At 45.3% G+C, this 26,145-nt stretch overlaps 1 protein-coding gene across 3 annotated transcripts in view; it reads right to left on the reverse strand.

Moving 5' to 3' along the window:
* Window positions 1–26,145, reverse strand: part of DPYS (dihydropyrimidinase) — a 51,434-nt gene that overhangs the window by 12,189 nt on the left and 13,100 nt on the right. For all 3 annotated transcript variants that reach the window (XM_085896000.1, XM_085896001.1, XM_085895999.1), the window contains 4 exons: window positions 24,982–25,171; window positions 16,485–16,641; window positions 15,796–15,937; window positions 10,716–10,858 (listed from right to left, as the gene is read on the reverse strand). In XM_085896000.1, the coding sequence (XP_085752126.1) occupies window positions 10,716–10,858; window positions 15,796–15,937; window positions 16,485–16,641; window positions 24,982–25,171 (632 nt within the window). The remainder of the gene's footprint in view (window positions 1–10,715; window positions 10,859–15,795; window positions 15,938–16,484; window positions 16,642–24,981; window positions 25,172–26,145) is intronic.

The raw sequence follows: 26,145 nt of genomic DNA on the forward strand, positions 1-26,145 counted from the left end.
ATTTCTTCATGATTTCGGGGTGGGGGGGGGGTAAAATAAAGTTTGTGATCCTTTGCCTGCTGGAATGTTGAAGAGCTGGCACCTGTGACGCCATTACTTCCGAAGGTCGATGATCCAGTTGGTTCACTCGACATTTTTTGAGAGCACCCAGGCGTTATTTATGGCATTTGTGTACTGGGATCATACTTGTGGATATGTATATTCAACCTCCTATTTTAGATGGTCTGTTTTCTACATTTTCTACACTTTGATTTCCTAAGTAATTAATTGGTTCAAACTTACGATTCAACTTCTTCAAGTTGAAACCATAATTTCACAGCTAGTCTCGTGTGGCTTATGTGAAATATTTCTCCCCTCATTGAGGTTCCACTTTTGTATTGATGGAGGATAGACAAGGGAGATATTGGCCAGGAGATGAGGTTTCACATCAGCACGGTTGTTCTCGTTCTTATTCGTCTCTCCCCAAAGGGGATGCAAAACGATTGCAACACTCCTGTCTGTCAGAGACGGATTAAGATTTTTTGGGGCCCTGGGCACAAAAAAAAAATATTGATGCCCAAAATGCCCCAAGGAAAAAAGTTAACACAAAAATAAAAATAACAAGTCTGAAGACGACAATGGTTCACGAGCGGTATTTGACGATGTAGATTGTTTCAGAAGTCAAGGATGAGACAATGTGATAATGTTTGACCAAGTTATAAAAATGATCAACATGATGTGGTACGGGTGACAGTTTATTAGCTGCAAAATGTCGAAAACCCAGTTTCGTTCAACGACTTTCAAAATTTGACCTTTGCATAACCTTTAAAGGGAATGAGTGTGATTTTTTATGGCATCATCGGTGCCCTCATTATGAAGTCATAATTGCACATGTAGAACTCCATATCCGATTAGTATGACATTTTTTTGAGGGTCATCTAGGGATAAAATGGTCCACAGAAAAAAAAATTCATGACATCATCGGTCACGTGATCCAGCAGCCATATTTTTTTTTTTTTTTTTTTAAACCCTTCAAAAATCTTCTTCGCTGAAATGGCTGAACAGATCGAGGCGAAACTTTACATGTATGACCGCCTAATCCATGAGGAACAAAAGTCATACATATGATGTCATAGGTCACATGGTTTGGCAGCCATATTGGATTTACCTGAAAACCTATAACAAATACACCACTCAAAAGAAGTCCCGGCGTGGGTTTGCAATCTCCGATTGCTCTTTTTCTTGTTCCACTTGCTTTTCCTATTAACCTAACATCACCCCACAATTTTATAATAGTCTTGTCGAGTTAAACATCAGGGAAAACATTTTTTTTTTATCGATTCATTATGCCGCAGTGCTTTCTTTCCTTGAGCTGGAGCATTCCCTTCGTGCTGTGTTTATCACCATTCACAAGATGATACGTTCTGTCGACAAAGTGATACCCCACCCTTGGCAGCCTCGTCAAAAGATTATGAACCACAAGCGGTCATGTGGGGCCCCGCCTAATTGCATGGATTGCAAAGTCCTCAAGCTGCCTCTGCCCAGGGCTCACGTTGAGATTGATGCCCATGTTGTGCTCAGGGACCTGGGCATGCATGGGCCCTGTGTTAATCTGCCACTGGTGTGTGTGTGTGTGTGTGTGTGTGTGTGTGTGTCTATATTTTTGCTTTGAAAATATTTTCCTCTGCAAACATAGGAGGGACACCCCATGGAGAACATTTTGACAACTTTAAACAGTCATCAAGTCACCATGGGGTATAGAAGGTGATAAAGATGACGTCATCGGTGAAGCGGTATTCCAGCCATAATTGGTTGAATCCAAATTCTTATCTGAAAAATCTGAAACTTCATATATCTCATCTATGACCCAATGTGAGTGCAGAATTAAATTTATGACAAAATCTGTCACGTGGCCTGGTGACCATATTGGATTGAAATTGAAAATGTTAAAAAATATATATATATTCTGCAGAACCATGTAACAGGTCGATATGAAACTTCATACATATGATCAACTAACTATGGGGAATATAGTTTGAATTTTTTTTTTCATATTCACCTTCAGTGATGCAATTTAACCTTAATGTATGCAAAAGTGGTTGTTAAATATCCGAATAATCAATCAATAAAGCTATGGATAATGGCAATGTATGTGACATGATAGGGTGCATGGATGATACATGTATGTGAGCCATAATAGCAGTGGGCCATAATAGTAGCGTGTACAGTTATCGATGGTATTTTTGCTTAGAATGAGCATGCGAGGTGGGACTATGTGCTTTATGAGTGCTGTTCTAATCGCCATTGTTCTTCTTACTCTTTATATTGCTGTGAAGGGGAACCCAAATGTAAAAATTCTCCCCCCCCCCCAACCAGAGTCTCATTAATCACAGTCTAATTTGAGGGGATAATAAATTGAACTTTTTATGCCAAATCACAAAGTGTCAAAAAAAGCCGCAGAGTGTCGATTTTCGATTTCGTCAGTGACGCTACATCTGGAATCCATATTGATCTGAACGGCGGTTTACGTAGAGAAACAGTGCAGGGCGAGCTCGGATTCTGATCCTAATTCCACCTTCATTTGCAACTCTGATGGTTCTCAGAATGTTGAAAGTGATCAGTGGGATTTTGAAGAACCTATTGGAGACAAAATTAGTGATGGCGACGCTTTCAGGGAGATTGAAAAGCTGTATGCTCGAACTGCATTTGTGCAGGCGATTCAGAGGAAGGTGGAAATGTTCGTGAAGATCAAAACGCTGGTCACATGATCACTTCAGCTCGGTGGGGTTTGATTTTCCATTCAATCAATTGTTTATAAAGGCCCTGTCACACCTTGACGATTTAGCCAGCGCATGCCTGACGTATGAAAAATTTGGCTAAAACGCTGGCACACGTCGAATACGTTATGGGTAAAGGCCCAGTCACACCTTGACGTTTTAGCCAGCTTATACCGATTTTTGAAAAAAATTGTCTAAAACACTGGCACATGTCGAATACGTTATGGGTAAGTTTTGGAGACATTGAGAGCACGCTGAAAAACACTGCCATACGTCGTAGTACGCTGGCTTTCATCGTTGTACTTTGCGGTTGTCCTCAAATTTTAGCATGCTTGAAATTTTACGACTTATGCCAGCGTATGACTCACAAGTTCCGCTACGCTGGCCATAAGTTGTAGGCACGTTATGCGATCGTTGACACACGTCGACACGCGTTACTTGTAAGTTAATCATAAGTTGAAACACTTCGAGGTAATGTCTAGCATACCCGAAACTTATTTCTAACCTATGAGTAACGTGTTGTAGGCACATTACGCGATCGTTGACACGCGTTACTTGTAAGGTACTCATAAGTCGAAACACGTCAAGGTAATGGTTAGCGTCAGTGTTCCAGACTCCCTGGTTTTTTTTTTTTTTCTTTTTCTTAGGTAGGACGGTGATGTTGACACTTCGATTTCTAGTGCGGTTATGATTTAAATCGTTGAGCGGCAGCCTATTAATCATATTATATTATAACCGCACCAGAAATCGAAGTGTCAACATCACCGTCATACCAAAGAAAAGAAAGAAAAAAAACAGGGAGTCTGGAACACTGACGCTAACCATTACATTGACGTGTTTCGACTTATGAGTAACTTACAAGTAACTCTTGTCGACGTGTGCCAACTATCGCATATTGTGCGTACAACTTATTCCCATCGCATGCGGAACGTGTGAGGCATACGGCAAGTACGTCGTAAAATGGTTAACACATTTAAAAGTACAAGACGTACTCCACTTACAACGACGTATGATAGCGTACTTTAGCATTATATTCACGCATACCCAACTTACCCATACCGTATTCGACGTGCGCCAGCATTTGACGCATTTTTCAGAGGTCGGCATACGCTGGAAAGATCGCCAAGGTGTGACTGCGATGTTGACACTTCCATTTCTCTGGCGGTTATGATTTGAATCATTGTGCGGCAGCCTTTTAATAGGCTACGCCACGTGATCGTTGGCGATACGTGCAGCGCGCTATGCATAAGTTAGGCTATCGTTGGGCATAGGTTGTGAACGCCGACAACAGGCTAAGCATTCGTTGGTATAAGTTATCTATAAGACAACAAAACGTTCTGTGTCCGTTACCAATATGTTATGCATACGACCAACTCGTTATGAATACGTCCGAATCTTTAAAAAAAAACATGAAAAGTTCAGCATAAGCCAGCATTTTACATACATTTTGATACGTTGCCATTGCTGGCTAAAACGTCAAGGTGTGACTGGGCCTTTAGTTTGTATACGTTAAGAGCACGCTGGCATACATCGTAGTATGCTGGCTTTTTTTCATAGTACGCTAGCATACGTCTTTGTACACTGGCATACGCCGTAGTACGCAGAGGTGTTAGACAAATTTCCATGCTTGAAATTTTCCGACGTATGCCAGCGTATGACTCACACATTCCGCATAACGCTGGTCATAAGTTGCAGGCATGTTACGCGATCGTTGACACACGTCGACACACGTTACTTGCAAGTTACTCATAAGTCGAAACACGTCGAGGTAATGGTTAGCGTACCCGAAACTTATTTCTAACCTATGAGTAATGTGTTGTACTCACGTTACACGATCGTTGACACACATCGACACACATTACTTGTACGTTACTCATAAGTCGAAACATGTCAAGGTAATGGTTAGCGTCAGTGTTCCACACTCCCTGCTTATTTTTTTTCTTCGGTATGATGGCGATGTTGACACTTCGATTTCTAGTGCGGTTATAATATAATATAATTAAAAGGCTGCCGCTCAACAATTTAAATCATAACCGCACTAGAAATCGAAGTGTCAACATCACTGTCATACCGAAGAAGAAAAAAAAAAAAAACCAGCGAGTCTGGAACACTGACGCTAACCATTACCTCGACGTGTTTCGATTTATGAGTAACGTACAAGTAATGTGTGTCGACGTGTGTCAACGATTGCGTAACGTGCCTACAACTTATGGCCAGCATATGCGGAACGTGTGTCATACGCCGAGTACATCGAGAAATTTTCAACATGCTGAAAATTTATCGACGTACTCAGCATATGACGACATATGCCAGCGTATTACGATGTATGCCAGGGTGCTCTTAACGTATACAAAACTTACCCATAACGTATTCGACATGTGCCAGCTTGGTTTGGCAATTTTTTCAAACGTCGGCATACGCTGGCTAAAACGTCAAGGTGTGACAGCGGCTTCACACTTCGATGTCTAGTGCGGTTATGATTTGAATCGTCGAGCCGCAGCCTATTAATAGCCTACACCACGTGATCGTCAGCGATACGCTGCCGCGCGCTATGCATAAGTTACAGTATTGTTGGGCATAGGTTGTGAACGCCGACAACACGCTCAGCATTTGTTGGTATAAGTTATCTATATGTGATTGAAACGTTCTGTGTACGTTACTAATATGTTATGCATACGTCCAACACGTTATTATATGCCCAAAACATTTTTTTAAAACATCAATAGTTCAGCGTACGCCAGCGTTTTACATACATTTTGATACCTTGCCATACGCTGGCTAAAACGTCAAGGTGTGACAGGGCCCTAAGGGAGGGATTTTGTATAAATTGATAAATTGGTTTATATATTACTCGAGCAGAAATACCCATCATCGCCCGACAGCACAGGCACCACCCAGACAGACTCTGACACCGTGGACAAAATGGGTGACAAATGCTTTGTCCCATCGCAGGCTGACCAGGTATATTGTATGTTACACACAGAAGAATACACACATGAGGAAATTAGATGCAGGTAGAGGCTATTCAGCCCACCATGCCTGCGCCACATCAACACCGCACCAATTTATCAACACTCGATCGAAATAAGAAATGCAAAAAAAAACAATTTTTTAATGAAGTGCTTGTTGTGTTTTTTGTCGATTTTTTGTAGTTTTCCTTCTTTTCAGGGGAGGGGACATGGGCGTTAATGGTCTTGGGTAAAAACTCACAACATCAACCACACAATACCCCTTGACGAACCCCCCACTAACAACAATCCGCACATCCCCACAATCACCCATCACTGCTCAACCTATCTAAAAGTCCTGCCGATATCTGTATACCCTTCCATCTCTAACACTTCCAGGTACATATCTGATTCCAATTTAAATGTGTCTACTGTTTCTGCTGCCACGACCTTTCCAGGGAGACCATTCCATGCATTAATTACTGTCTGAGTAAATATCCCTCATCCCTGCATTACTTCCATCTTAACTCTCCTCTTCTTTACTCTTAGGCTATGGCCCCTGGTCCTATCACTGTCTACTCTGTTGAATAATTCATCTGCAGTTCTCTTATCTATACCTTTCATTATCTTAAACATCTCCATCATATCTCCTCGTAACCACCTCCTTTCTAGTGTATAAAGCTGTGTCTCCTTCAGCCGTTCCTCATAGCTGAGTCTAGCTAGGCCTGGAAGCTATGTCCTTCCGAAGTTGTGGTGACCAAAACTGCACACAATATTCTAGATGTGCCCCTCACTAAATTCCCGTACAATGTTAACACCACCTCTTTTAATTTATAAATGATCCCCCTCCGAATACAACCTAAAACCCTATTTGCTTTACCTATAGCTGACTGACACTGTGCTGCCTGCTTACCTCCCATATCTATTACCACCCCCAGATCCTTCTCCTGTGTGACACGCTCCAAAATTATCCCTTGCATCCTGTAATCTCTATTTTCATTGTTCTTTCCCATCCCCAACACCTTACACTTGCTCAGGTTAATTTCCATCTGCCAATCATTTGCACAATCTCTGCAAGTATCAATACTTTCCTGATTCCGATCACTACCCAGTCTGCTATACACCTTACCGCCAAGCTTTGTGCCATCTGTGAATTTGGAGAACTGACTCTTCACCCCATTTTCCAAATCGTTGATGTAAGTAATGAATAGTAATGGTCTGAGTACTGATCCCTGAGGTGCTCTGCTACTTGCATCCTTACACTCACAGCCACTCTTTGCTTCCTACCACTAAGCCAGTTTGCAATCCAATTAGCTACCTGACCAGCCACTCCACAAGCCCTCACTTTGGCTAACAACCTCCAATGTGGTACCTTATCAAATGCCTTCTTAAAGTCGAGATATACTATGTCCACTGACTTTCCATCATCCACACAATCAGATACTGCTTCATAGAACTCTAAAAGATTTTGGTTTATTTTTTAGATCAGACCTACCTTTGGTAAACCCATGCTGACTACCTTTAATTAGTTTGTATTTGTTTAAATGGTTCCTCATCTGGTCCTAAATTAATGTCTCCAACACCTTCCCCACAACTGAAGTCAAACTAACAGGTCTATAGTTTCCCAATTCTTCTCTGGATCATTTCTTAAATAACGGTGTTACATTTGCTACTCTCCAATCCTCCAGTACCTGTCCTGACTCCAGTGAACATCTCGCTCACCTGCTCAGCCACCTCCATCAATACTCTTGGTTGCCTTATCTTCTCTTAGATTACCTCGCTGTTCCTTTACTTCCTCCACTCCAACCTGGATCTTCTGTAATAGCCCTTCCACACCTCCTTGATAGATACTTTCAGCTATTGGCAATTCTCCTGACTCTTCTTGTTTAAAAGTTGAAGCAAAATACTTGTTTAATAAGCCTGCCATCTCACTTTCATCACGAACAACTCTCCCGGTGCTATTCTTCAATGGGCCCACACTGGTCCTAACCTGTTCTTTCCCCTGATATACTTAAAGAAAGTGTTGTTATTATATTTAATATTCTTAGCCATGTCCTCATCCTCTCTTTTGGCTTGCCGAGTTATTTTCTTCACTTGCCTCTGTTTACTCCGATAATGATATAAATCTAACTCCAGTCCTGTTATTTTAAACCTAATAAATGCCTTCTGCTTCTCCTTAATAGCATTCCTTATATCACTGCTCAACCACCCTGGACTCTTTCTACTTCTAGTTTTACACCTCATTGGAATGTACACACTCTGCACATTTTCTCCTTGAAGGTTTTCCATTTCTCTGATGCTGATTGTCCTGTTGTTTGAGTCTCCCAATCCACATCACCCAACTCTCTCCTCATATCCTCAAGGTTTGCCTTCCTGAAATCCAATAGTCTTACCCTACTATTCCTGAACTCTAACACAAAACAGGGTCTTTGCACAAACAATGTTATGGTCACTTGCTCCAAAATGCTCCCCAACCTCCACCTCCTCGGGATCATTACTTAAAAGGAGGTCTAACACTGCACTCCCCCTCGTGGGCTTATCTACAAACTGGGTTAAAAGGCAATCTTGGACTAAAACTAGGAAATCATCTGCTCTTTCCTTTCCCTGTTCCTGCACTCAAATCTATCTCTGGCAAGATAAATAAATAAAATCCCCCACAATCAATACTCTTCCCTTACCACATGCCCTTTTGAATTCTTCATGCATTCCTCTTTCCTCCTTCCTTCACACCTGGAGCCTTAAAAGAACATCCTACCAGTATCTTACTGTTTTTACAATCTCTAATCTCTACCCATATATATGTTATGGGATCGTACTGTTTCATACTTTTCTTGGACGCCATTTATGTCCGTGCCGCGTCCCACCATCATGTCCGTGAGGGGTTGATGTCCCTCCCCAGTGGATGGGAGATTGTGCAGGGGGGAGGAGGATGGAGGGAGGTGTGTGGAATGGTAGTGGGTAGAATGGGGGTGATGGTTGATAGTGGAGGATAGTGGAGGGGGGGTGGGTTGATGGTGGATATTATGGGGGTGATGGTTGATGGGGAGGGGGTGGGGTGGTGGTGGGTATTATGGGGGTGATGATTAAATGGTGGAAGGGGGTGGGATGGTGGTGGGTATTGTGGAGGTGATGGTTGATGGTGGAGGGGGGTGTGGGTTGGTGGTGGGTATTATGGGGGTGATGGTTGATGGTGAGGGGGTGTGTGGGATGGTGGTGGGTATTATGGGGGTGATGATTGATGGTGGAAGGGGGGGTGTGGGATGGTGGTGGGGGTATAGTTGATGGTTGGGGGGGTGTGGAATGGTGGTGGGTATTGTGGGGGTGATCATTGATGGGGGGATGGTAGAGTCAGGAACGCTGAAAGTATTAGCATCCTCAGTCAAATCCTCTTGGAGGAGTATATGATACATACATACATACTTTATCTCTACTACAAATAGACGGTGGCTCATTTTATTTGGAAAAGTTGTGTTGATAATCGAAAATTATTTTCAGGTGCTCTTATGGTAACTGGTGAGCAATGGCAACAGGTGTTTGATTCACCGCTCAAATTGTCCATGCACACGTGCTGGTAGCTGAGTAGAGATGGTGTTACAGTTTCGAGCGACGGCGGTTTCTTCCATTTAATCATCGGGATGGCATCCTCTCTCAATTGTGGCGGATAACCACAAGATCTAGTCATCTCTGTTGTTTGATCACAGTTCTCTGTAACATGTTCCGAGCACAAAAGCGAACATTTTGAATGCCCGATCCACACTGCGGTATTTCGGATAAGCCTCATCCAATTTCTGGCAAACTTAGGGTTTTTCAGCCATTGCTAAAGCATGAAACCGTCTCGGTTTATATTACTATTGAGATCTTAAGGGCAAATCACAAATACTACACAAGTATTCATCAATTGTCTACAAATGTCATTGTAATTCATGTAAAAGTGCATTGACATCTCTTGATGTCTTTTCCTTGCATTTGTTGATTGCTCAAACCCATCCATAAGCCTTAAATCACAAAACACCCAATTTTGAGTCATTACATCCACCTTTATCCCACTCTATTTGACAGTCATAAAGATGTATGTCCTCACTTTCAAGATGGGGACAGAAAAATTATTTTGGGAGAGGAAAGTTGAGGCATAAATAAATCCTGGAGGGAGTAGGGTCAGGACAGGGAAATAGGTCCAACCTTCACTAACAGTCCAAATTTGTTCACTCTTCTCCATAGGCCAAATGAATCATAAAGGGAGTCACTGGGATCCTTATCAATTCTGTGCAAAGTGTATTGGGATAAAGGACAGATAAAGGATGTGAGAAGAAAATGAAAGAATTGGACAGTTGAGAAAAGACATCTTTCAAGGAGACAGATGGCAAATCCAACCGATGGCTGTCGTGTGGACAAAATTTCGGGTCCAGCGTTTTTGACCACAGAGTGGTCTTCAATTTGGAAACCATCTTACACAAAGTCCACGACTGCAAATCCACTTCAAATGGTGGTATTGTGGTTAAAATGCAATCACAATTCCACTGGACATAGTGGTGTTGTGGTTACAGCATTCGCTCCGAGCCTGGGAGGTCGACGCTTCAACTGCGACGCTGGTCAAGTCACTCTAAAGACTTTTAAAATGGTGCGTGCTGCTTTATCGATGGACGCTCAGCATTTAAAAAGGATAGAGTGCAGACAAACCACCATAGGTTGACATCCTATCGGGTGTGGGAGATTTCTCCACAATTGCCGTGCGGACTGCGGAGAGAAAATCAAGGTCACAATATGGCATCACTAGAACTAAGAGCACTCCAGGAAGTTACGTCCTCAGTTTGTCTGATGTTCAACTAAGTCTAGCGTTGTTTAATGTCTGTCTGCATGCAAGATAGCTCTTAAATGAGACTTTGACCCTGTAAAACAAAAATTATTCAACATGTATAAATACAGTATATTACTCTCCAACTCTTGTCCTCATGCAGATGCCATATTTTAAATGATCTCCATGTTTAAGAACGACTACCCAAACGATTCTCACCGTGTCATCTGAGGGTCCCATATGACAATGTCAGCATCTGATCCGACTGCTATAACTCCCTTACGTGGATAAAAGTTGAAGATCTTGGCAGCTGTGGTACTCGTGACTGCCACAAACCGGTTCTCATCCATCTTGCCACTACACTGTTACGTTTGGGTTCACCGATGGTGGGGTTTGGAGGGAGGATGCATTGTTATGTAAATGAGTCACAAAACGATGACTGACACACAAGGTTATGCATGATAATTGTCTGAGGATTTAAAAAAAAAAATGGTTCGAGTTCTTCTATGAGCCTTGAACTCTATATAAATAGGAAGGTCATAAGCATAACGACATGGTGGCTAAAACGTGCTGTCAACATCCCCATGAAATAAATTGCTGCTTGGCAGGAGGATAATTCAGTCTTGTTTCACAAGGAAACACAAGGAAATTAGACACAGGTGGAGGCCATTCAGCCCATCATGCCTGCACCACATCATCACCACACTAATATATATCAACACAAGACAAAAAGAAGAAAATGAAATTATTATTTTTTTATTTTAAATTAATAAAAAATTTGTGTGTTTGTGGGAGGGGGGTTGTAGTTTTTGTACCCCCCCCCCCTACGCCCACCCCCCACCCCAGAGGAAGAGGCATGGGCTTGGTTAAACAACACACATCAACCACACAACACCCCATGATGAGATTCCCACCAACAACACTTTGTACACATGCACACAATCACATGCCTTTCATGTACACAACCACCCATCAATGCTCAAACTACCTAAAAGTCGTATCAACATCCCCAAACCCCTCTATCTCCATAACTTCCAGGTCCCTATTTAATTCTAATTTAAACTTATCAACTTTTTCTGCTGCCACTACCTTTCCAGGGAGGCCATTCCATGCATTAACTACACTCTGACTAAAAGTCCCCTGCCTTGTTACTGTCTTAACTCTCCTCTTCTTTACTCTCAGGCTACGGCCCCTGGTTCTGGCACTGTCAACTCCATTGAATAATTCATCTGCATTTATTTTATCTACACCTTTCATAATCTTAAACATCTCCATATCTCCTCATAACCACCTCCTTTCTAGTGTATAAAGCCCTGCCTCCTTCAGCCGATCCTCATAGCTGTCGATCAATCGAGTAGCCCTTTGCTGAACCCTCTCTATGGCATCTATGTCCTTCCGGAACTGTGGTGCCCAGAATTGCAAACAATATTGTAGATGTGACCCTCACTAAATTCCTGTACAATGTTAACACCACCTCTTTTGATTTATAATTGATCCCCCTCCTTATACAGCCTAAACCCCTATTTGCTTCACCTAAAGCTGCCTGGCACAGTGCTGCCTGCTTACCTCCCGTATCTATTACCACCCCCAGCTCCTTCTCCTGTGTGACACGCTCCAAAATTACCCCTCGCATCCTGTAATCTCTATTTTCATTGTTCTTCACCATCCCCAAACACCTTACACTTGCTCAGGTTAAATTCCATCTGCCAATCTTTTGCCCAATCTATACAAGTATCAATACTTTCCTGTAACTGATCACCACCCCCTCTGTGATCCACCTCAACTCCAAGCTTTGTGTCATCTGCAAATTTGGAAAGCTTACTCTTCACCCCACTATCCAAATCGTTGATGTAAATCATGAATAGTAATGGTCCAAGTACTGATCCCTAAGATACCCCACTAATTACATCCTCCCAGCAAGACATGCTCACACTCACATCCACTCTTTGCTTCCTACCACGAAGCCAGCTTGCAATCCAATTTGTTACCTGACCAGCCACTCCACAAGCCTCACTGGCAAACAACCTCCGATGTGGTACCTTCTCAAATGTCTTCTTAAAGTCGAGATATACTATATCCACTTCCTTTTCCTCATCCACCCAATCAGACACTGCTTCATAGAACTCTAAAAGATTTGTTAGACATGAACTACCTTTGATTAGCTTGTATATATTTAAATGGTTTCTCATCTGGTCCTTAATTAATGTCTCCAACACCTTCCCCACAACTGAAGTCAAACTAACTGGTCTATAGTTTCCCAATTATTCTCTGGATCCTTTCTTCAATAAAGGTGTTACATTTGCTACTCTCCAATCCTCCGGTACCTGTCCTGACTCCAGTGAACTAGTGAAAAATTTCCGTTAACATCTCGTTTACCTGCTCTGCCACCTCCATCAATACTCTCAGGTGCATATTATCTGGACCCGGAGCCTTATCTACTCTTGGATTACCTCGCTGTTCCTTTACTTCTGCCACTCCAACCTGGATCTTCTGTAAAATCCTTCCTCACCTCCTCAATAGATACTCTCAGCTATTGGGAATTCTCCTGACTGTTCTTGTGTAAAAGTTGAAGAAAAGTACCTGTTTATTAAGCCTGCCATCTCACTTTCCTCACGAACAACTCTCCCAGTGCTGTTCCTCAATTGGCCCACACTGATCCCAACCTGTTCTTTTCCCCTGATATACTTAAAGAAAGCCTTGTTATTATGTTTAATATTCTTAGCCCTGTCCTTCTCATACTCTATTTTGGCTTGCCGAGTTATATTCTTAACTCGCCTCTGTTTACTCAGATAGTGATATCAATCTAACTCCAGTCCTGTTGTTTTAAACATAATAAAAGCCACCCTAATAAAAAAGTGCTGTGTGGGGTGGCGTGGTTGGTTTGTGCTGAGGTGGCATGGTTTGTTTGTGCTAAGGTGGGGTGGTGTGGTTCGTTTGTGGTGGGGTGGCGTGGCGTGGTTGGTTTGTGCTGGGGTGGCGTGGTTTGTTTGTGCTAAGGTGGTGTGGTTTGTTTGTGGTGGGGTGGTGTGGTTTGTTTGTGCTTGGGTGGCATGGTTTGTTTGTGGTGGGGTGGCATGGTTGGTTTGTGCTGGGGTGGCATGGTTTGTTTGTGCTAAGGTGGGGTGGTGTGGTTTGTTTGTGGTGGGGTGGCGTGGTTTGTTTGTGCTTGGGTGGCATGGTTTGTTTGTGGTGGGGTGGTGTGGTTGGTTTGTGGTGGGGTGGCATGGTTTGTTTGTGCTTGGGTGGCATGGTTTGTTTGTGGTGGGGTGGCGTGGTTGGTTTGTGGTGGGGTGGCATGGTTTGTTTGTGCTTGGGTGGCATGGTTTGTTTGTGGTGGGGTGGTGTGGTTGGTTTGTGGTGGGGTGGCATGGTTTGTTTGTGCTTGGGTGGCGTGGTTTGTTTGTGGTGGGGTGGCGTGCTTGGTTTGTGCTGGGGTGGCATGGTTTGTTTGTGGTGGGGTGGCGTGGTTTGTTTGTGCTTGGGTGGGGTGGTGTGGTTTGTTTGTGCTGGGGTGGCGTGGTTTGTTTGTGCTTGGGTGGGGTGGTGTGGTTTGTTTGCGCTGGGGTGGGGTGGCGTGGTTTGTTTATGCTGGGGTGGGGTAGCGTGGTTTGGTTGTGCTTGGGTGGGGTGGTGTGGTTTGTTTGTGCTGAGGTGTGGTGGCGTGGTGTGGTTTGTTTGTGCTGGGGTGGGTGGCATGGTTTGTTTGTGCTGGGGTGGTGTGATTTGTTTGTACTGGGGTGGGTGGCATGGTTTGTTTGTGGTGGGGTGGGGTGGTGTGGTTTGTTTGTGCTGGGATGGGTGGCGTGGTTTGTTTGTGCTGGGGTAGGGTGGCGTGGTTTGTTTGTGGTGGGGTGGGGTGGCGTGGTTTGTTTGTGCTTGGGTGGGGTGGTGTGATTTGTTTGTACTGGGGTGGGTGGCATGGTTTGTTTGTGGTGGGGTGGGGTGGCGTGGTTTGTTTGTGCTTGGGTGGGGTGGTGTGGTTTGTTTGTGCTGGGATGGGTGGCGTGGTTTGTTTGTGCTGGGGTGGGGTGGCGTGGTTTGTTTGTGGTGGGGTGGGGTGGTGTGGTTTGTTTGTACTGGGGTGGGTGGCATGGTTTGTTTGTGGTGGGGTGGGGTGGTGTGGTTTGTTTGTGCTGGGATGGTGTGATTTGTTTGTACTGGGGTGGGTGGCATGGTTTGTTTGTGGTGGGGTGGGGTGGCGTGGTTTGTTTGTGCTTGGGTGGGGTGGTGTGGTTTGTTTGTGCTGGGATGGGTGGCGTGGTTTGTTTGTGCTGGGGTGGGGTGGCGTGGTTTGTTTGTGGTGGGGTGGGGTGGTGTGGTTTGTTTGTACTGGGGTGGGTGGCATGGTTTGTTTGTGGTGGGGTGGGGTGGTGTGGTTTGTTTGTGCTGGGATGGGTGGCGTGGTTTGTTTGTGCTGGGGTGGGGTGGCGTGGTTTGTTTGTGGTGGGGTGGGGTGGTGTGGTTTGTTTGTACTGGGGTGGGGTGGTGTGGTTTGTTTGTACTGGGGTGGGTGGCATGGTTTGTTTGTGGTGGGGTGGGGTGGTGTGGTTTGTTTGTGCTGGGATGGGTGGCGTAGCATTGTTGCGCTGGGGAGGTGTAACCTCATGTATCCCTAATAACCTAGGTCTTGCTGATCTCATGTATCTCTCCACCCTCTCTTTCTGCCTTTTCTCCCCAAACTTGTTATCCTTTCTTCAAAGTTATAACACTGCAAACTTTCACCTTGTGCCTATCAGTGCTTCCCATAGTTGAATTGCCAAATGTCTCACCCTCCCATGATTTCAATGTCAAACGAGTATTGGAGGGTTTGCTTTGGGCAACTTGTTCGTGAGGATCATTTGAATGCTTCATTGAATCATTCAATGTTCTTCCTCCGTATGTGCAAAATTAAAAATTCTCTTTTGTATGCTGATCCATTGTGTGGAAATCGAGTTATTTTCCACCACAATAGGTAGATAATATAATACACACCAGATGATATGAAGGGGAGTGGGCGGAAAGAAAAGGGTGCAGGGGGTCAGCAAGTGTTGAAAAGCTCAACAGTGGAAATAGGAGACAATAGGAGACAACAGGAGGTGATGATGGGCAGCATTACGGGACTGGAGGGAAGAGGGCAAGGCCACAGACAAAGTGAATCAGTTCCACAGACAAGAGAAAAGTGGGAAGTTTGGAGTTTGGGAAAGTTGAGGAGCTACTGCCAAGGCCTGTTGATTACATGTGCGAGATGTGAATCGAGACCTTTGAACACCATATAGAGTGAACACAAGAAGAGAAGAAAAGAAAAAAAAAAACAACAAACCACTCCTTTCTCCCAGACGATGGACAAACGATCCTCCAGACCATTTACTCCATTTGGAATTTTTGAGAAATCATCCTTTCCAAGTGCTTTCTGCTCTCCTGTGAAGGTGCAGTTATCGGTGGCTGTCAGAGACAGATCATCGCTGTTAGGGTTTCCAACATGAAGGGGGGAAAAAAAAAAAAAGAGGAGATCGAATGAGTTCAACAAAGTTTGATGTTGGAGACATTATCTGTGCACAAGGGGTTCTACCTGACTGAAATGCACCATGCTAGATATTATAGGCAACACTGAGATGAAGTGAGGCCCAAATTGAGGAGTCTAGCCAATGGAGGCGAGAGTTAAAAACGCATTCCATTAAAAAATCTTTGGCGAAGAGCAAGGTTAGAAGCAAGGTCAGGCAAACATACAAGATGAATATGGAGGAGAGAAAGACATGTAAGGTAGATTGAGAAACCTAAGAAAAGTCGAGGAAGCTAATTAGGCCTGCAAGATGGAAAAAAAAGACAAACAGCTCATGGGCAAGTCAAAACAGGGAGCACAAACGAGGTGAGGCCTGGGCCTGTTCAGCAGATTTTGCGCATTTTGGTATCGCAGCACATCCGTAATGTGTGTGTGAGAGAGAGTTGGACATACGAGGAGTATTGGCAGGGTAACGTGTTAACCATTTGATGTCTAGTCATGTAGCTCACTTCGCCAAAAGGTCCATGAGGCGGGCAGGTGTACGTGGATCTGGGCGAAGTGGAGGCGACATCACGTAAGCAGCAGCATGGCGCCAATCTTTATTCCAACAATGTGTTCCATCGACTCCCAAACCCGCCGCCAAAGCTTCACCAAACACAATGTGGCCTGCTCACCGCAACACAGAATTCTCACTCGTGGGAGTGCGGCACAGACCGCTCCTGCACCCTTCATATATCACTGGTTCATCTCTCATATTCCAGGTGCCAAAGTCTTACCCATCTCTCGAAAACCTTGGGATTCACAAGTTCTTCACTTCTAATTGGTTCACGTATCAATGAAGGATATTGTTAAGAAGTACTAATCAAACAAAATGCCTGGTGATGGCTTAACGGTTGGGGTGGTGTGCTTGGGATCCGAGGATCCTGAGTTCAAATCCCCCTTGGCTGTTGAGTTAATACCAGGTGGGGTTGACTCTGCCTGTCATCCTTCCGAGGTCGGCAAAATGAGTGCCAGCTTGCTGGTATCCTGTGTCGGAGTGGCGACCCGTCCAGGATTTGCCCAATAGCCAAGGAGACTGCTTAGGCAGCACCAACGCTCTGCACAGAGTATGGTCCCAATGGATGGAAGGAATCAAACTGCAATATCCCAGGCACAGCAACTGGTAATTATTCCCAAAGGTAACATTGTATGCCTGCAGGAAGGAACTTGATCAGACATGGTTACAGGGAGAAGGGTCCAAAGTTGGAAAGAGTCAAATAAATAAATAAATAATCAGAGGGATGCAGACAACTTGTAGTTGAACCTCAGATAAGTCATCGTGGCCATTTTGTGGTGAAAAACAGAGAATAGAAAAGTACTGAAAGGTATGAACAAAATAAAAAGGAAGTGTAGGGATTGCAGATGACCTGATATGGCTGTTACTTTGAAAGACTGGAGGAAGATGGACATGAAGCAGACAAAGTGAGGGAATTCTATAAAATACACCCGTGCGGGAGTGACGGTCATCTCTGTGAGAAAAATATATAGCCTCCTGAAGGTATGGCAGTTTTTGCAAACTTTGAAGTCACGTGACGTGAAAACGAAAGCAAAATTCGAAAATCACAGCCCTGATCACACGAATAAAACCCACAAGACTACGGTGGGGAAATCTATCTGAACACAGACTTATCGATAAAACTGATCTTGGGGAAATCCTTTATGGTGTCCTGCGAATTTCCACAGCCGTAACAATATATATATATATATATATATATATATATATATATATATATATATATATATATATATATATATATATATATATATATATATATATATATATATATATATACAGTCAAAGCTCGTTACTATGCCACCTCGCTTCTATGCCACTCTCGCTATTATACCACTTTTGCTCGGTCCCGACAAAATTCAATACAAAATAAATTTACTATGCCACCCCTACTCTCGCTACCATGCCACTACTGTGTGACTGTTAAAAGGCACGAGTCGTGAAAAAGTCTGTATTGCGCAGTGCTCGATTATCACACTCACGTCCAAAGGCGAAGCGACGAACTACAGTCCAGCTGCGCACAACATAACTCAATATGTACGCACATAGTCAGACTGTGTCAAAACACGCGATTCTTCTCCCCGATGCCAGCCACAACAAGCCAATCACAACACGCACAACGAGACACAAAAAAGCGCGAGCACACACACAGACACGCAGGCACACGTACAACAGTGACATCATTTTTTTTCAAATTCAGCCCATAATATCAGCTCAGAAACGCAAGCGAACCGACTTTACGCTGAAGGAGAAGAAGGAGATCATCGATGCCGCGAAGAAGGAGCCGAATCAGTCCAAGTTGGCCAGGGAGATTAGCAAGAAATGGGGCGTCGAAGTAAAGAGAACCACCGTGAAGGGCATTCTCAGCAAGAAGGATGCAATCGAGGCTGCAATCAAAGCTGGATTTCCATCGAAACGCATGAAGTTGACGCAGGCTCACGACCCGAAGCTTGATGAGGGAGTGCTCATGTGGCTGAAGCGATCAAGAGGACAGAATGTGCCTGTCAGCGGCGATCTGATCAAGGAGAAGGCGATGAAACTGGCCGAGCTGATGCACATCCCAGACTTCATGGCGAGCGACGGTTGGTTGGGCAATTTCAAGAAGCGCCACGGCATCACGTTCAAGACAGTGCAGGGCGAAGCTGGAGCGGTGGATTCGCAATCCCTTCTTGAGTGGCAACAACAGGTTCTCCGGCCCTTACTCGGGCAGTTCTCCGCAGACGACGTCTTCAACCTGGACGAGACTGGACTCTTCTGGCAGCTGCTTCCGAACAAGACCATGGCTTTCAGGGGAGAGCGGTGTACTGGAGGAAAGAAAAGCAAGCAAAGGATCACTCTTCTGGTTGGGGCAAACATGAGCGGCAGCGAGAAGTTCCCTCTTCTGGTGATTGGCAATTCCAAGAAACTCCGTGCCTTCAAGAACAAAGAGATCCCGGTCAAGTACAAGGCGAACTCGAAGGCGTGGATGACGGCGGAGCTTTTCGAGGAGATGTTGCGTGCGTGGGACGGACGACTCGGCCAGCAGGGACGCAGAGTGCTGGTCTGTCTCGATAACTTCTCTGGCCACCCTCCCGAGCTCGAGCTGAACAACATCCAACTGGTCTTCTTCCCACCCAATACGACAGCCAATTCGCAACCAATGGATCAGGGAATCATAGAGAACCTCAAGCGCCACTACAAGAAGCTCCTGCTATGCCGCCGGCTTGAGGCCATAGATGAGGGAAAGGAGTTCAAGTTCACGTTGCTCGACGCTCTACACGTCGCCCGGCGTGCTTGGGAGCAGGTCGGCAAGTCGACGATCAGGAACTGTTTCGCGAAGGCCAAGTTCATCCAAGAGGAGATCCAAACTGAGCCACAGGATGCGGAGCTGCCCGACATCTGGGAAGCTCTGCCTGCCGAGGAAAAGATGCACGAGAATGAGGAGATCGAGCTGTCTGACTTTCTCGAAGCCGACGAGCGCCTCGCGACTGGCGGGTATTTCACGCTGGAGGAGATTGCGGAGGAGATTCTGTGCAGTGAGGAGCCGGTGGAAAGTGAAGATGACGAGGTAACTGTCGAGGAGGAAATCGTGCCGTTCGAGGAAGCCCAGCGCGCTTGTAGCACCGTCCGGAAGTTCATGCAGCAGAGAAGCGGGAAGCCCGGTGTGATGCAAGCGTGCGATCGGCTAGACAACGAGATGCACGAGATCCGCCGAAAGATGATGCGCCAGCCGACGATTCTTGAAAGCTTTGTGTGTCGTGAATTTCTCGCCATGCCATATGTTAGTGTGTGAACTCTGTTAGTGTGTGTATGTTCTCCGTTCGCTTAGCTTATACAACAGTCGTGCCTTTTACTTGCTGGAATAAATTTTGTCTAAAGATTAACTACAGATGGGTAACTTGAGAAAATAAGGCCGTTTTTACAAAATCTCGTTACTATGCCACTCTCGCTACTGTGCCACTTTTGCTCGGTCCCGACGGGTGGCATAGTAACGAGCTTTGACTGTATATATATATATATATATATATATATATATATATATATATATATATATATATACCGGGCGTAGTGGCGTGCGCCTGTAATCCGGCTACTCGGAGGCTTGGGTTGGAGGATCGCTTGAGGACGGGGGCTCTGCACTGGGCAGGGTGTAGAGCAGCCCGGAATCATGGCGAAACCCAAATCCTGATCCCTGTGTCGTAAGAGGCGATCAGGGTTGCGTCAGGAAGGGCATCCGGCGTAAAACCTGTGCCAAATCAGTATGCGGATCATAACGGATGATCCGCTGTGGCGACCCCTAACGGGAGCAGCCGAAAGATGAACAACAACATATATATATATATATATATATATATATATATATATATATATATATATATATATATATATATATATATATATGTCAAGGGGAGCAAGAGAAAAGAGGGGCAGGAGAGGAAAGCACAAAATAGTGGGGGACAGAGACATGAGGATATCTGTGGAAGGGAGAGGGATGGGGTGGGGTACACAGGGTAAACAAGATGGGCACTACAGGGACTTTCAGGAGAGAAAGCAGGGAATTTGAAGGAGGTGGGTTTGGGGTGGATTAGTAGGGGTAGAAAAGATTGAGGATTTGGATGGGGAAAGAGAAGAGATGGTGCTGAACAGCTGTTTTGAAGACCTGGAATGAAGAGGGGGATTGAAGAGAGTGTGGGAGTTTTTTCCAAAGGCGGGAAAATAGAGGAATGAAAAAGTGAAGGTGAGGTAGTTTTACAAGAAGGGGTTTTCTGGCAGATAGTGAGCGCCCTGCGGAAATATGGGGGGGGACATATCGCAGACAGAGCAGGGGGGGATGAGGCCGGTGAGGAGATTGTAGAAGACAGAAAGACCAACGACCTGCCTGCATTGAGAGTGAGAGACCAAAAGACTCAGCCTCATCACAGGAGATACCAATGATCCTAAATGCCTTGGTTTCCACAGCGTGAAGCCGAGAAAGGTGAGAGTTAGGAGCACCTGCCCAGCGGGGTGAGCAGTACTCCATCAGGCTATGGATGAAAGCTTTGTACGTGGTCAGGAGCTCAGGTGGGCCAAGGAAGGACTTTGCACGATGGAGGATGCCCAGTCGGCAACTGGCTTTGGAGGCCAGCTTGGAAATGTGGCTTTCCCAGGAAAGATCATCATGGTAGATAGTGAGACCCAGAAGCTTGAATGAAAGGACTTCTTCAAGAGGATTGTTGAGAAAGTCAAAGAGGGGGTTTTGGGGGGGGGGGCTCCAGACAGTCCTTTCAGGGAGATCGTGAGAGTGTGAGATTTGTCAAGCTTGAAAGACATGTTCCACGTGTTGGACCAGCTTGTGATTTTATAAAGATCTGCAGAGAGTGAAGAGGCTGCTGCTTGCCGATCTGAGGGATGACAAATGGTACGGCAGAGGATGGAGTCATCAGGAAAGAGATAAAGAGGATTTTCTCGAGAGTCGGAGAGATTATTGATGAAAACCAGTAAAAGAACCGGGCCCAGAATGCTGCCTTGAGGAACTCCAGCCTGGACAGTAAGAGGGGATGAGAGAACTCCATTAAGGGCCACATGTTGGCTGCGACAGGAGAGGAAGTCTGCGAGCCATGAGTGGAGATATCCTTGGATACCATAGGAAGATAGTTTGGTGAGTATGGCAGGGTGCCAGACTGTATTGAAAGCACGCGATATGTCAATGGAGATGGCAATGATTTCAGGTCCGGCATTGAGGACCTCCATCCATTGTTGGGAAAGCAGAAGCAGCACGTCCTGGGTTGAGTGACCTGGTCTGAATCCAAATTGATGATCAGAAATCAAGCTGTTGGAGAAGAGGAAGGATTTGATGTCTGAAGCGATGATGGATTCCATAACCTTGCTGATGATTGGGAGAAGGCTGATTGGTCTGTCGTTGCAGGATCTGTTTTGTTCAGAGCGGTAATGTTTGCTGATTTCCAAGCAGATGCCAGATGACCTTGAGTAAATGAGAGGGTGAATAGAACAGAGAGAGGGTGAGCAAGAGCCAAGGAGCAGGTTTTTAGGACACGTGGGCTGATGCCGTCTGGACCGGTGACAGAATCAAGAGTCGAGGTTTGACAACAAACTCTCTACTTTGTCAGGAAAAAAGGACACAGAGTCCAGGAACAGCTCGGTGCAACTGGGTAAGGTGGGTACAGAAAACGATGCGTTTGGGATACAAGATTTAGAATCAAACCCGGAATTTTGGCATTCAGCCTTTTCACATGCAGTGTCAGCTGTGTGGCCATTTAAGGTAAGGTGGGGGGTGGAGGGGGAACATACACCAGAAACAGATTTAACTGGATACCCCCAGGATTTGGAGGAGGAGATAGGTTTGAGTGTTCAGGCTTGAGATTATAAAGATGTTTCCTGGCTCTCCTGAGGGTAGATACACACTTTTTCCAAGTTTTGTGGAAGGAACTGAGATTACCTTCAGTTAGATTTGCTTTCCATGAGGCGAAGACAAGTTGTTTCAGGACAACTGCCTCGCCACAAGCTTCAGTGTACCGTGGGTGGGAGGAAGGGTAGGACAACTGAAGATGAGAGGGGATAAATCTGTGCATGAGGGAGAGCAAGTTTCTTTGAAAGAATTCCCAGGATGAGTTGATGTCAGAGAAAGTAGTGATGGGAGACCAGTCTAGAAGTTTGATGGCTGCTTGGAGACCCTGCCAGTCAGCCTGAATGAAATGCCAGACTCGACGGCGGTGAGGTGGTTCTCTGATAACAGCCAGAGAGATGTCCACTTTGACAAACATGTGGTCAGAAGAACCGATTGGAGTGGAGGAAGAACAGCAAATATTTTCATGGAAATTGGTTAAAATCAGATCCAGAAAAGATGGAGTCCCGTTGGTTGAGATCCAGGTCAGGAAGTTGACAGGTTGCGTTAGTCCCAATGAGTCGCAGAAGTCTTTTGCTAAAATGCCATGACAGGTGAGAGAGGTACCCACACTCAGCCAACTGGCATGATGACAATTGAAGTCGCCACATACGAGGAAGAGAGTTGTGATGAGAGGATAGAAGTTGGTCCATGTTTTCAGATCGTGAGGTGTTAATGGAGTCATCACTGTTTGGTGGATGGTACAACACAGAAAAACATGAGGTGGGTGTGGAGGGGAAGCTGTAGCCAGAGGTATTCCTGGGGGCATGCGGGAGTGAGGGCAGTGCATGGGGAGTGAGGAATAGAGTCTTTGATGAAGAGAGCAACACCTCCACCAGGACGAGGCTCAGGTCTATCAAACCGGAGGAGGGAGTAACCAGGGAGAGACACTTGGGAGTCAGAGATGTCTTGAAGGAGGAAAGTTTCTGTTAAGCAGATTATGTCTGGTTTGTCAGTGGCAACCTGTATGGGAAGATCCGTCAGGTTTGAGCAAAGGCTCCGGATGTTTGAGGTCCATACTGTTAGTAAGAGAGAGGGGAGGAGGCTTTGGGTGCAGGGGCGGGGAGCGGAGGTGGAGGGTAGGACAAGGGAGGAGGGAATGGGGGTGGTGGGTAGAGTTGTTGAAAGAGTGTGGGGGATTGTAGAAGAGCTCAGGGATACGGCCGGATGAGGAGAAGAAAGGGCTCAGTGGTGATGGGATGAGGCACAGTGGGGAGTACAAAGAGAGGCGGAAGAGGGAAGTTAAAGATTGCAGGAGGTTGAGTGATGAGATGGAAGAGAGAGAGGGCAGGGGAAGGAGGTAGCTTTGTGGATGTGAGGGGGGGCAACTTTGAAAAGGGTGAGTGACGGGGGAGATTTGGGGGGAGAAGGTGAGAGGGGAGTTTTTGAGAAATGGGAGAGGGAAGCTTGGAGGGGGAGGGGAGGCAATGAGAGCAGGTATGGCCAAGGGGCAGGAGGGCGATGGGAGAGCTGGGGAGAGAGGAGGGATGAGACATGGTAGTTGTACAGTGAAGGGAGTGCATAGGGGGGAGGTACAAGATTTGAGGGGTTAGGAAGAGTGGTAGGTGTGATGAGAGCAAAGAAGGAGCATGTTTGAGGTGTTGAATGAGAGAGCATGATATCTGTTAGGTTAGAATGGATCCCACAGATGTTATAACACCACACTTTGGGACATCAAAGGAGGAGCTGATATTGAAGCAGATGATGTGTGAACGTGTGCGGAATTCACAAACTACTTCAGGTCTGGCTGTGTTCGAAAGTCGGTATTCACTCGGGTGTTTACAAAGTCCCATTACCCCCTTCGCAGAACCTGATAAATTAATATAATGGACACACAAGAGGTATAAATGTAAATAATGGAATACACAAGAATTTTATTGTCATAAAAACCAAAATATTATCATGAACATATATAGATAAATATATATATGAAATGTTCCAGGGTAAATGGTGATGATGATGAAGGGGGGTTTCGGGGGGGGGGTAATGGGACTCTGTGACCACCACGTCAGGTACAGTACATTCCTCAGGTACAGTGTGAGGTGATTTTGCAATCTCTTGGTTTCGGATCTCATGGTCATGGTCACTGGACAGTTGCAATTCCACGGGGTTTCCGCAAATCTCACGGGATTGTGAGTTGGACAGGCAACCATGATGGGCCATTTCAAAATCTATCTCTTTCGTGCCTAAGCCTTTGCAGCTATGTGAAAGGAAATATTAAATGAACCCCGACCCCATTTCTTAGTGGGTGTAAAAAAGTGTTTTAGGCCCCCACAAAAATATACCGGACAACACCGGGTACCCCTGCTGGTATTCATATAAAAACGCAATGTAGTACCTACCTTTGGTCATTGCCCATTGTACGACTGTGTGCAACCTCCTCCGTGAGCCCAGGAGGGCCCCAAGCTTCCTCCTTCATACTCCATATTAATGTTAGATGAATACATTAATTTTTTTCAGCACTTTTGAATTGAGAAGTAAAATCTTAAAATGCTTTGAAGGTCAAGGTTGTTGTTAAGAGGTTATCTGTAGGATGACAGTGAAAGCAGGTTCACAAAGATAAATCTGAAAGAAAGCAAAATTGATGGTATACCGTTGTTGCGAGCAGCAGTTACTACATCTGCTGCCTCGTGGCTCATCACATGTACAACGTAGAGTGGACAGCCAGCTTGGTTGGCTATGGCCACTGCACGACCCGTCGCCTCAGCTTCCAACTCCGCCGGACGGCTCAGCGTGTGGCCCTCGGGACCGGTTACCCCACAAGCCAGCACTTCCTTTACACCCTAAGACAGAGAATATGACACAGCAAAGCAAATTCATGCAAGGTATATCTGCATTGTAACATCATTGTGCTCTCCCATGCATGCACAGGTATCTTTCTGTCTCGTAGGACAAAAGGTATTCTCTGGAAGGCCAGTCGACATTTTTTGGAATATCTTTATGTCTGGCTGTAGGCCACTTACCTTCGACCTGTCCAGTTTGAGCTTGATCCTAGGCATGACTATAAACTGTCCGATTGGCATTTCACAGGTAGAGGTATTGCACCGCAAGGTGCACCATCTCTCGAGTTGATGTTAAACAGGGTGTCCTCTCTGCTCGCTTTGGTTGATGGATGTTAAAGATACCACGGTGTCTTTTGCTGAAGAGTAGCAGAGCTACCGGCAGTACCATGGAACAATATGAAAATCAGCTCGGGTCGAACTTCAGGCCTGGCCAGCCTGCCAATGAAAGACTTGGATCAATCTTAAATGGTCCATGGGATATCGGCTGACCCCCCAAGAAGGTGGTATTAATCGGGGCCATTAAAAGTAGTTGTACTCGTGTATTATCAGGCATGATGGGACAAAATACACCGCCGCCACCGAAGGTACAGGAGGTTATGTTTTCACCTCTGTTTGTAAGCAGGATATTTCAAAAAAGTTGTGGACAGATTCAGACGAAATTTAGTGGACAGGTTAGATGTGTGACAAGGACAAATTGATTCAATTTTGGTGAAGATCCGAAAATTATTTAATTTTCGGATTTAATGAGAGATGGGGCCAAGAACGATGTTTCAAAAATTTATCCACGTATTACGACAAAACTTGGCGGACGAGTTGGTTAGGCGACAGCAAGAAGCCGATTAGATTTTGGTTCAGGTCCGGATCCAGATCCATCCTACCAGTGAATGGGTTACAAAATGTAAACTGTTCAGCCTGGCGGAGGTGTGCGCTATACCGAGTGCCGATTCCAGTTGATTTGGTTTTACTTTCACTCC

The sequence above is a fragment of the Eptatretus burgeri genome, chromosome 9 (genome assembly GCF_056783735.1).
Source record: "Eptatretus burgeri isolate ZD-2024b chromosome 9, Ebu_testis_v1, whole genome shotgun sequence".
Taxonomy (NCBI): domain Eukaryota; kingdom Metazoa; phylum Chordata; class Myxini; order Myxiniformes; family Myxinidae; genus Eptatretus; species Eptatretus burgeri.